We start from the raw sequence: 13,161 nt of genomic DNA, 5'->3' as shown, positions 1-13,161 counted from the left end.
TCACTAACCCTTCCTTCATCACAGTTATTTTCAAGGGATCTAACTAAAAAGCAAAACCGGTCTCTGGCTATTTACATAAGACAAGGCATCTGAAAGTAGTTAATGCTGTTCTTAGAAATCCTGGAATTCCTTTAATGTTCTCTGATATATACTTAATTCTATACCATTATTATCAAAATAATCTTAAGTTCCAAGGTCTTCAGTTCCTTAATGGCAGGATATTTTTTTAAAAATCTTAACTTTTAACATGTATATTATAATTTTTTTACTTAGAATATCTTCAAAGTATACTTTTCAATCATTCTCTGTAAGCCTGAAATAAGATTTAGTTTCCTGCTACTAGTTCGATTAGGCAAAATGTACAGACCCTATCTTTAAAGATGTAGAAATCTGACTTCAAAAATTCATCCTAATGTTACACATTTCTACACACAACTTCAACAACTCAACTGCATAAACATCTATCAAATACTTCTTATACAGAAAACACGTTAGACACGTGTATGGGGTTTAAAAATGTCCTCAAGGAGTTTACCATTCTGGGCAGTGTTTCTAAGTGTGGTTCCAGGAATAACTTCTATCAGGGTCCCTTACGAGGCAGAGACTAAAAAATGCAGGTTCTGTGTAAGATTGACTAAACCCAAAACTCTGAAGGTGGGCTGAAAATCAACATTTTCATCCGTCCTAGATAATTATGATGGACACCAAAATCTGAGAAGCAATGTTCTGAGAAAAGAAACACAGGTTAAATAATCAATTGGAGAGATGCTTTTGCTAACGGAGCAAAAGCAGCCAGTAGGTGTCTGGGCGAGGTGAAAAGCAAGGACACCTGGAGGTGGTGACACAGGCAAGAGACCAGGCTCTCAGAATCAACAAAGTCTGAGAGGTGGTGCCTTGCAGGCAGAATTCAGAGTCCAGGAAGTCAGAATCTGAGCAAGTAACCTGAGCTGGAGGGTCACTCTGGTTTAAGGTAGAAGCGGGGGTGGAGGTGGGGGTTGTCTTTGCTTGCTGGTGGGTGGGTGTTAGTGAAAATCAAAAAGAAGTCAGGAGGGTCTCGCTTGAGGCCTTTATGGAGGCAAAACCAATTTCCCTAAAAGGGCATAGGGAAAAATATCTTACCTCTTAACTTCACAGTAAATGATTTTTAAATATTTCAAGTTACAGATCCAAAGAAAGTAAAGTAACTTTAGTTTTTTATTTAAAAAACATCCTCTCAACATGGAAATAAAATCATCCAAGAGAAATAGCTCATTCTTTTGCTGGTTGCTTTTTTGCTTAAAAAAAAAAGAAAAAAGTGTTCCAAAATCATTAACGACAACCAGCAACCAGCATAGTAGGAAACAACTAATAGAATCTGTGCTAGTACAACAGGCAGTCCCCAGAAGAGTAATAACGTCTTCTGTGACGTTCATGAAATCAAAGCTTAGATAATATTTTAATTTGGCCTGGGTTTAAAGTCTCAACTCCTGGCTCTATGTGTCGATTTCTGGAAGTAGAGTAAAGACAACTGGTCTGTGCACCCATCAAAAACTGACATGCAAAGATGCCCATGTTTTCTGCTATGCCGTATTATAAATACATATGTATTATAACATTTACCACATACCTATCTCCATTCCTCACTGTGAGCATATTGAGGGCTAGTCTTTTAGATGTCTATGTGTTCCTAGGGCTTAGCATTGTGCTGGCATATGGAAGGGACTCAAAGAATATTAACTGAATAAATGAAAAATAAAGACTTGATCAATCTTAACCTATTGATACTTCAGGTCAAGGTTACATATCAAAAAGCATGTTCTCTGAACAATTGCTTTTTCTTAAGAAACATTACATTATACTTGGCAGTTGTTTTAATAATCTCTCTTTTTCTCTCAGTTTAGAGAACTGAGATTTGAAGCATGCAGGAATTGGCAAATACAGTCAGCAGGCCAAATCCTGTCCATTGTCTGTTTTTGTAAATAAGGTCTTATAGTCATACCCACTCATTTATGTATTGTCAATAGCTGTTTATGTGCTTCCGTGGCAGCCTGACAATTGGAACTGTACTGTCTGGCCACTCGCAAAAAAGCTGTCTGAACCCTGCTTTAAAGTGGTATCAACACCTAGCACATAGCAGGCACACATATATTTAAGTGAATTAGTACACTACTTATTGGGTCGTCCCTCATGGCTCAGTTGGTAAAGAATCTGCCTGCAATGCAGGAGACCTGGGTTCGATTCCTGGGTCAGGAAGATCCCTGGAGAAGGAAATGGCAACCCACTCCAGTATTCTTGCCCGGAGAATCCCATGGACAGAGGAGTCTGGCAGGCTACAGTCCCTGGGGCCACAAGAGTCAGACACAACTTAGCAACTAAACCACCACCGCACTACTTATTAAAAGAGTTAAGACTGAATTCCTACTATGGGAAAGTCACTGACTCAGCACTGTGAGGAATATAAAAATGAAGATGCATATAGCAGCCACTGTTTTCAAAAGGGAGTTCATCACCATATGGGATGTTTCATTGAGATAAATATAAGACAGGAATGTAGCAATCTATGAGAAGCTTTTGAGGCTCAAAGGATACAGAAATAGGGTGCTTAGTAATAAGGGATTAACATAGAAAGGCCATTCTTTTTGAAAGTAATGACTGAGAAAACGATGACACTGCTAACGTGAAACTCAATGTGCCTTAACCCTCTCTAGACCTTATCTCCATCTCTCAGAAGACAGGTCCACACCAGGCACCCCAGTCAACTTGGCTTCATGTCTGTTTTCTTCATTACAACAAAACTGTACCCTACCGTCTTATATAAACCCCAATTTTTTAACTTTATAGGCCAAGGAGAGTAAATGTGCTTAATTAATGGCTTTTGAGTAAATCTGGAAAGAATTCATCCCACAACAGTTTAAACCACATTGTTGTCAAAATCAGGATCTTATATAAACATCAAAGCAGCAACAAAGTAAACATAAAACAATAGAAAATGCATCTGAATTTCTTTATGGAAAAGATTCTTTATGGAAAGTAAATAGTAAAATATAGGTCTAAAATTTAATAGATTTGAAAAATTACAACTGAACAAACAACATCAAAGCTGGGAGTACTCTAACTTATTTTGTCAATAAGTTAGCAGCAATATAATGGGTGCCTCTGATGGTGCCTGGTATTACTGTCATAGCCTTTTCTGCTTCAAAACACCCATTTACTCTCTGAAAACAGAAACATGGTGAGAAATGATGTGCAAGAGGGTATCTTACATGAATTCTCCTCCACTGGGAATGTGAGCTCCACAGAGTCAAGAACAGTTTTCCTTCCTGCTATCAGTCTAATATCTATAACACCTGGACCACAGTGGGTACTCACTAAGTGTCTGATGAATGAATGAATGAATGGATTTACTTAAGCCGACATACATTTACAGTGAGTGAGCGAGTGAAAGTCGCTCAGTCATGCCCGACTCTTTGCCACCTTATGGACTATACATAGTCCATGAAATTCTCTAGGCCAGAATACTGGAGTGGGTAGCCTTTTTCTTCTCCAGGGGATCTTCCCAACCCAGAGATCGAACTCAGGTTAGGTGGATTCTTTACCAGCTGAGCTAAAAGGGAAGCCCATTTACTTTTATAAGAAGATACAAATTCAGTTCTGTGTATTCTGGAAAGAAAACACCTAAAGGGCAACAAATTCCTTAGGGTGAGATACACATTCTATGATCACCTAAATCTAAACATAGAAGTTGAATAAAGTAAAGCTAAAGCACAGGAAAACTTAAGATTTCTCTAGCTGATCAGTTATGTAATGGGACAATTGTCATAAACCCTCCAAGAATGAAAACACACAACCAGTGGAAATCACCAATACCAAGTATTTGGTCAAAAGACTACTCTGAAGTTACTAGAGTGCAATAAATCGTATAATATACTTAAAATCAGAAAGTCACAAGGAAAATACGTTTCAACCTTCTAAGTACTTTTCAGGAAATAATAAAATCCTCCTTATCTTAAATTAGAAGCCTGCATTTTATAACCTATAATAATCTTACTTAGATGTTCTCTGAATGTACTTTCCTTTAATGGTGTAACTGTTATTAAGTACACAATGAAATGTAAACTCTCATCTTAGCCTATCTATGAATGTATAATCTGATGATCACAGGTTTAAAAATCTTTAATTAAAAAAAATCTACTTCTAAATGTATCTCCATAGTATCAAATTTCATTATTCATGATTAGAAATAAAACTGGGGAGTTTTGTGGAAATTAGGATAACTATAATTAAAGCTGACTTAACAGTCAGAGATATAAGGATGTACCTTAGCCCAACATAGGTCCACCTTCAGGATAAAGGGTATCTCACTTAGAGTTTCTAACATTATTACTGCCTTAAAGTGAAAAACATCACTAATCAAAGCTATGCAGCATGGCAATTTTTAAAAACAAAATTCTTAGACCTTGGTTGTAAGCTACTGCTTCCTCTTCTTTGATGGCATTTTCATATATCATTGAGTTTAAGTAAACAACTCAAATGGGGAAATCTGGAGGACATGTTTTCCCACATAGATAAGGGAAAGTCAGAATACTTCTCATGTTACTCAGTTTGACTTGGGTTTAGTATTCTAGGTATTCCTTAAAGTCAATAGCACTCAACTTTTACTTTATTATTCTACCATTGTCTCCCCTCTGGGGATTAAAAAGGTTAATCCAAGGCCCAAATGAAGTCCTTCTTAGGTTTCTAAAGAAGGAAAGCCATAATATAAGAGAAAATAAAGGCTCTTATAGGGAAATGGAGCCCAGAGAAGTTGAGTATCTAGAATTAGGTCATCTGATCTTCACTGCAGTATAGTCCTTTGACCTTATTTGGTGAAGGTTTATCCTCTTTGGTCCTTTGTTAAAATACTATCTACCAATCTCACTTGTATCCTCCTGTCTTGCTATGTTCGGATTTCTTTCTATGCAACTTCCTGAAAAGGTTTTACCAACTGTTTCCCTCCGGGTTGTGTCATGCTCCAGGCATTTCTGTCACTCTCCGAGAAAACTCTGTCCTCGAGGACAAGCTGAGATCACCATTCCCATTCTCTCTTCACAGATTTACAGTACGTATTTCCAAGTCAAAAATGAACACTATCTGGGCCTAAGCAGTCTATCCTACATTATAAACTTTAAACTATGCAGTATCTTACATTTACCTTACCTTTTATAATAGGTAAGGAATTCAAGGAATTTTGGAAGATGTTTTGTAAGAATCCATTTATCTGTTGTAATAGTAGTAATAACAGCAATAGTAACAATAGTAATAATAAAAGCATGCACTTACCATGTGCTAAATATTGATCTCAATCTCTCATGACAACCTGATTATTATTACCCCCCAGTTTAGAGACGAGGAAACTAAGGCAGTTAGGCTACGTAATTTACTCACATTAATGTAATCAGCAGCAGACTGAGCCGGGATTCAAACCCAGCTTTGTTTTCACGGCTTGGATGCTTAAATCTCTAAGCTACACAAGCAGATGAGACCAATCATATTTAGTCTGAAGTGGATCTAGTAGTTTTGCTAATGAAACGAAAGGGGGAAAGCATCACAGATCTTAAAAGATGCGTGTTCTGTAATTTAGTGTAATGCACACGTAACTGGCACTTATTAAGGACACACTGCAGGGACTCTCAAAGATCTGTCAACATTGTCTGCCTCATCAACCCATTAAAGGAGGGACAGGGAACCTACTGCTACCAAAACCCTCACGTCACAAGGCTTGTTAGAGCCTGCTTTCTTCACGTTCTGTGTAGAGCTCTTTCCACTGTGATATATTCAATGGTCAGTTTATCACACGAATTTCTTTATTCCTAAAGCAAAACCTGGAACATTGGAACTCTGTTGTATAGAATAGGCTTCCTTGGTGCCTCAGTAGTAAAGAATCTGCTTCAATGCAGGAGATGCAAGTGACTTGGGTTTGACCTCTAGGTCAGGAAGATCCCTTCAGAGTAGGAAATGGCAACCTACTCCAGTATTCTTGCCTAGGAAATTCCGTGAACAGAGGAGCCTGATGGGCTACAGTTCATGGAGTTGTACAACAGCTGGACATGACTGAGGATGCATGCACATACACCTGTACAGACACCTATATACACATACATACACACACCTGCTTGAAATACGATGGAATTTTAAAACCTTTCAGTTGCACATGATGCTATTTTAAAATATTCTAACCAGGGTGATTTTTCAATTGCATTTATCCTATAGTATGATGTGTGATTATCTAAAAATTTTAATTTGAAGGTCATTTTTAAAAGCCTAGGCTCTTCTGACAGCCAGATAATTAGTAAAATAACTAGCCACTTCCACTAAGCAAGCTACTTAGTTGTATTACAGAATTAGAAAACATTTAAAGAAATGGAAAGAGAAGCAACTTTACCTTACTAAATTTTGCTGTATATTTTCTACCTTCATTAAAATTCGGATCCCAGTCTGAGAGCAAATGTAGGCTTTCAACCTGAAATAAAAATGTCATATTAAAGGAAGTAAAACTGCTTTTTAGTGTATTTCATTTTATTTTTTTTTAGTGTATTTTAAAACTGTGTCTATGGAAAACTAAGCATCTATGAATGGCTAATTATAATCCTTAAAATTTACCTATCCTAGTATAGAAAAAGTGTTAAAGATACTTTCTAACCAACAATCTAAATGTAAAAAAATTACCTATCTTCTCTCTGTACAGATTAATCTTGCTAATTTATTTATTTTTAAAAAAAAGTATCCAATTTGATGACAGGTATTTTGCCTTCTTGTTAAATATATGACCAGTGATAACAATTAGATTATTTGTAGTAAGAGGAAAGGCTTCCTTGGTGGTTCAGTGGTAAAGAATCTGCCTGCTAAGCAGATGAGGGTTTGATCCCTGGGTTGGGAAGAACCCCTGGAGCAGGAAATGGCAACCCACTTCAGTATTCTTGCCTGGGAAATCCCACAAACACAGGAGTCTGGGGGGCTACAGCCCATGGGATCGCAGAGTCAGACATGAGCTGAATGACTAAACAACAGCGACTACAGTAAGAGGAAAAGAAACACGGTAGTGGTCCCAAAGACAGTGTGGTGTGCGACAGGTCGGGTTTGAGTCTAGACAACATTTTTTATGAAAATTAGAAGATGAGATTTAACTAGAACTGAATCAGATGCTTTAGAATTCACCCAATTTAAAATTTAAAACAAACCAAGCATTACTATCTTAAGCAGGTTATCACCTGGTGAAAAGAAACTCCTACTGAGAAACACATTCCCATACTAACAGTTTCCTTCTTTCAGTGCCGACTACTATGTGTAAGACTCTGTACCAGGAACCTTATATACGTAATTTTTTAAAAGCTTCATAACAACTCTATCTAGTAAACATCATCCTTCTCATTTTACTGATGGAAAAAATTAAGGCCCAGAAGTTAGGTAAGTAAGTTGGCTCCTGATCACATAGCTAATAAGGGACAGAATTAGCTCTTCTAAAGCAGATATTCATAACTGAATCTTTCCACTATGCTATGTTAACCATTTTTGTCCATCTATTTCTGGACAGGAGGCAGAACTACATTACTTAGTTTTATGAAGACTTGGCTGAAACAGGATTTCCTGTCTTTAACTACATGGAAACTCTAATTTTCAGAGTTTTGAGTTCAACTTTGAAAGGCAGTTTAGTTTAAGGGGTAAGAGTACAGACTCTGAATCCAGGCCACCCGAATTTGAAACCTAGTTTCCCTAATTATTGGCTCTATGAGGTCACCTAGCCACTGTAAGGCTCAGCTTCTCCACCTGTAAAATGGAAATAATGGCAATAATCTACTTTAAAGGGTTACTGTGAGGATTAAATGAATTAATACAAAGTGTTAAGTACTGTTATTATGACCATAACCAAAATTCTCACCCAAAACATCACCTCTGACTGACAAAGCCTTGAGTACACCCCAGGAAATGGGACAGAAAGTAAACTGTATGAAAATATCACATTCTAATAAAAATATGGCTTTATTTAATAAATATGCACATAATACACACCTCATTATGTAGAATAATTTCAGAAAGTTACAAGATTTTTGAAACATACCTTTGACGAATTACAGGATCAGACTTTTCAGGATCAATGTAAGGTCTTAGGATTTCATTAAGAGTTTTATCATCTGGTACTCTTCCCAACAAAAACAAAAACAAAATTTATTATTTATAATTTTCTACTAAAGGTGTTAATTTAGAATTATTAAATATTGTGGCTTTAGAGAAATAACTGAACACTGACCTTTTATTCTAGTCTTGGCAAAATATAACATCCTTTTAAGCAAAGATTACTTAGGAAAAAAGCTCATACATATTCATATACATTACTGTGCTACATATCCCTACCTGTAAAATATAAGTCCTTTCCCTGTCGTTCGTTAGGCAACCTTAAATAAGAAAGTTCTTCCCTAAAATTCATATGGCAATTACAAAGAGAGGACATTTATGCATAGTATGAATATATGCTAAAGATATTATTTAAAAGGCAACTTTAAAATTTTCTTAACCCAAGGAATCAAATAGTATACTGCCATTCAAATTTTTAAATGGTATCTGAAAATGTTCATAATATGAAAAAAGTAGGATAAACAACTGTTACGTGAATTAATTCCAATTATCAGTATACATATTATTCATGTCCAAAATAATGTATTTTCTGAGGACACACTGTGATGTTAATAGCAGTAATTTTATCATAGTAGAATTTGGGATTATTTTTCATTTCCTGTGTAATCACCTGGTTGAAGATTTTTCCTCTTGATTCAGCCCTCCTGATTCTCCCTATGCTGCCCTCTTAACATCTGTCCCCCTGTTGAAGTAAACACTATTATGATTTCTGTGCTAATCACTTCCCTCAGAGTTCTACCACTACTATAGGTATTCCTAAAAAGTATACTTTTATTTTTTTCCATATTTACATACAAAATTCATACTCTATATTCTTCCTTAACTTGGTTTTCTCACTTGACATGACTTTTGAGGTTCATCCATGTTGATATGTGTAATTGTAGTTGATTTACCTTCAGTGGTGTGTAGCATTTCATTGTATGAATAGCCCATACTTAGTTATCCATTCTACTACTGACATCACATCACATCATTGACATCACATCATATTTTAACAGTTTATTTTAAATATGGAGACATAATGAAACAAGTAAGTTCTGGATAGATAGTGGTGATACTGTACCTTTTTTCTACATACACAGCTTGACTCTGAGGAAACTGAAGCTTCACATGCCAACAAAACTGTTGTTTTCTAAGAGAGAAAATAATCACGTGGGGGATCAAGGCAGACAACAGAAATCTAAACATACAACTAACTTCCTAAATTTTTGTTTTCGGATAATAATTCTAAAAGCATTCTTAGAGTTTAACATTTTTTTTTTTTCTACTAAAAGCTATTTTCTCTTTTCTAGAATGTTAGAGGCTATGTTTTTTAAACAATATACTTGCAAGAGGTTTTAAGAGGAAAAAATATTAAGCAGAACAGAAATTCCAAGGACTTCGCATTCTTGAATTAAAAGGCAATTTCTCATAGTTCAGGGGTTTCTGAGATCAGTGAGCTGCTAGTTGAAGTTTACAAATAAATTTCCTCATGACTAAAAATAAAAAGCTGATGTTTCTGCCTGACTAGTCTGGAAATGAGGTGAATGAAGTACTGTCCAGTTGAGACCAGCTGGCTGCAGATACACTTCTGAGCCATGAGTACGTGCATTCAGGAGCAAAACAGGAGACAACACGTTGGTTGCTAAGGAGAAGGCACTCTGAGTTAGCCCATTCACTGTCAGTCTAAACTTCGGCTTGACACAGAGTCAACTGTAACAATTCACTAAATGCGTGGTTTTTAGAAAAATGGCCATATGCTCTATCTAATACATCTAAATTTGGTGACACTAGAGACCACTCCTTTTTAAAAAAATTTAATGTTCAAAATATTCAATCCATTACAGAAATGTAAATGTCTTCACTACATGATTATTTTATACCTGTTTTCCTTTCTTAGCAAATAAATTTCTAACAACCCACTGGCAAGTTTATTGCTGGCTGTATGTACAAGCGATGGTCAACATCGCCTATAAATCCATCCCTTAGCAGCATGGTCCCAAAATCTAAAATAATTTTTTTAATGCAATCTAGTAGAACATCTCCCACCAAACATTTATATGACTTCGTCAATTTTTTGTGTGAAGACTAACATAAAATTAAGTAAAAATCCTTCTATTAATGTAAGTTATCACAGATTTGCTTATGGATGCTTTCTTTAGTAACAAGATAGTTTTGGGAGAAAAATAGAGAAAAATATATTGATGATGCTTGATAGTGCCACTTATACAAGAAGCAATCATGTTAAATTTAATTTTTTTTGGATAGATTTAAGCTGTAAAGCAGCCCTTACTGATTTAAAGGTTGGATATCTAAAATCTCAGAGGAGAAAACTTAAAAAAAAACAAAAAAGCCTGAACACAAACACAACAGTTGCTGGTTTTTGTTATCTGTGAAATAGGTAAGTATAGTTTCAGTATCAAGAGGCCAAGAGACACCACATTTCTTAGTACGAAGTAATTTTTTAATCTTAATGCACGATATGGTTTCCTTCTAAATATATTTAAGTTACAGAGGGAAGAGAAAAGATTACCAGCTTGTCATGTTTTGGAATTATAAATCATAATTACCTCAATCATTGCTTGAGTAATTTCAAGAACGATTCGCCTTTCTTAACATTCAGTGGACCCCAGATACCCTCAGAGAGTACTTAACATTCCAAAAACAAAGACAGAAAAGTCCTTGTAAATAATTTTATTAGCTGTAGTTAACATGTTGTGGCTATATGTGAATCATTCATTACTATTTTATTATATATTGCTAAATTATGCCTCTTATCTATATTTGGCCCAAGTTCAAACATGAACAAATCTGAAAAGTGTATTTAGCTTAAAAACAAAAAGACAATAAAAACACTCAACATACACATAGTCAACCAACTTGCATGTTGCCATACTTATATGCTTGAGATACTTTCTTCTAAGAAATGTACGATTATAAATGTAGTTGATGAGTCTCTTCACTGTTCCTTGATCCAATTCCCTTCTCCTTAAGAGAGGTAATTACTATCCTGAGGTTGGGTATCTATTTTTGCCATTTATGGTTTTACATTTTTAATACATATATAAACATATCTATAAGCAATATTTTGTGTGATAGGAACAACTATTTCAATGTTATCATACTCTAAATACCTCATGTCATGCTCTTTATGTTATGCTTTGGAGACTTATGATGATACATGTAAATTAGTTCATTAATTTTAACCATTATATAGTATTCCATTGCATGAAGAATGCCAAAATCTATTTATCGACTCTCTACTGATAGACATTTGTAACTGCTTCCCATTTTTTTACCACTTGTTCTTTTTCTTACATCACAATAAAGAAAAAATAGAAGAATGGCCTCAGGGATGGGGCTATCATCTACCTTTTCTGGTACATAGAATTTAAAGTTAACTTCACTGAAAAACTGCCTCTATGTTTTAACTCTATGATAGTATAAGAGGCATTTGTGAACAGTAATGCGGAGTCTAAAATTTAAGAGAGAGTAGATAAAGAGGTTGAAGAATACTGTATAAAAAATTCCTGAAATGAATGAGTTAATTAATTACCCCTGAAGTGGTTCTTTAGTGTTCCTGAAATTGATGTGGTCCTGACTAAGGCAATGAAATCTCTAAGTCTGAAAGAAGTAACTTGGTTTTTCATTTTTCATACGTATATAGAGTGGTATTGGGCTTCCCTGGTGGCTCAGACAGTAAAGAATCTGCCTGCAATGCAAGAGACCGGGTTTGATCCCTAGGTCAGGAAGATCCCTTGGAGAAGGGAATGGCTACCCACTCCAGGATTCTTGCCTGGAGAGTTCCATGGACAGAGCAGGCTGGTGGGCTACACTCCATGGGGTCGCAAAGAGTCAGACACAATAGAGTAATTGAATAGCAGCATATCACTATATGAAAGTGAAAGTAGCCACTCAGTTGTGCCTGACTCTTTGTGACCCATGGACTACAGACCACCAGGTTCCTCTGTCCATGGGGTTTTTCCAGGCAAGAATACTGGAGGGGACTGCCATTTCTGTCTGCAGGGGATCTTCCTGACCTAGGGATCAAACCCGCATCTCCTGCGTTGCAGGCAGATTCTTTACTGCTGAGACACCAGGAAAGCCCGTATAGTGATAAAAGTCCTATTTAAAAAAATACATACATCAAAATGCCAATAACATTATTTTTGGGGGGAACTGAGTCCCCCTCTCTTTTCTTTGTAAATTTTCTGAAAGAAAACTTTGTAAACAAAAAAACGATTAAAATTAATAATGCTTCAGTGAGCATCTCTAGGCATACATACAATTGTTTCTGAATTTTGGGTTATTTTCTAAATATAGATTCCAAGATATAGAATCATCAGGATAAAGCTGGGTTTCTCAACCTCAGCAGTGCTGACAATGTGGACCAGATAATTCTATTATGGTTCAAGGTGTGGGATATATCACCTTGTGCACTGCAAGATGTTTAGAACCAGGCCTCTCACCATGAGATGCCACCAGCAACACCCACTCCCTCAGTTGTGACCTCTAAAAATGCTCCCAAATACTGCAAATGTCCTCTGGGAGGCAAAATCATGATTTTTGACAACCATTGGGATAGAGGTTTAAATATTTATTATTGTTCTTAATGCATTAGGACTTCTGTTCCCTCAACTCAACAAAATGCCTTCAATTATAAAGATGTCATTGTGTCTTTGCCATATTTATCAACATTCTCAAGGATGGAATTACTATACCCAGAATATTCTTAGCAACTTCAGTTCAGTTCAGTTCAGTCGCTCAGTCGTGTCTGACCCTTTGCGACCTCATGAATCGCAGCACGCCAGGCCTCCCTATCCATCACCAACTCCCAGAGTCTACTCAAACTCATGTCCAGCGAGTCGGTGATGCCATCCAGCCATCTCATCTTCTGTCATCCCCTTCTCCTCCTGATTCCAATCCCTCCCAGCATCAGGGTCTTTTCCAATGAGTCCAACTCTTCGCATGAGGTGGCCAAAGTATTGGAGTTTCAGCCTCAGCATCAGTCCTTCCAAAGAACAGCCAAGACTG

General features: G+C 36.3%; 1 protein-coding gene across 3 annotated transcripts in view; it reads right to left on the bottom strand.

The window, feature by feature from the left end:
• ZNHIT6 (zinc finger HIT-type containing 6) overlaps positions 1-13,161 on the bottom strand; it is a 98,252-nt gene that overhangs the window by 51,901 nt on the left and 33,190 nt on the right. For all 3 annotated transcript variants that reach the window (XR_006335919.1, XR_006335920.1, XM_043878071.1), the window contains exons 6-8: positions 9,212-9,280; positions 8,075-8,155; positions 6,401-6,478 (exon numbers count right to left, since the gene is read on the bottom strand). Coding sequence is in view for 1 of the 3 variants with exons in the window: in XM_043878071.1 (XP_043734006.1) it covers positions 6,401-6,478; positions 8,075-8,155; positions 9,212-9,280 (228 nt within the window). In the remaining 2 variants the exon portion in view is untranslated. The remainder of the gene's footprint in view (positions 1-6,400; positions 6,479-8,074; positions 8,156-9,211; positions 9,281-13,161) is intronic.

This window comes from Cervus elaphus, chromosome 20 (assembly GCF_910594005.1).
Source record: "Cervus elaphus chromosome 20, mCerEla1.1, whole genome shotgun sequence".
In the NCBI taxonomy this organism is placed as follows: domain Eukaryota; kingdom Metazoa; phylum Chordata; class Mammalia; order Artiodactyla; family Cervidae; genus Cervus; species Cervus elaphus.
Note: the sequence above shows the minus strand (reverse complement) of the source record. Positions and strands in the feature narration are given on the sequence as shown.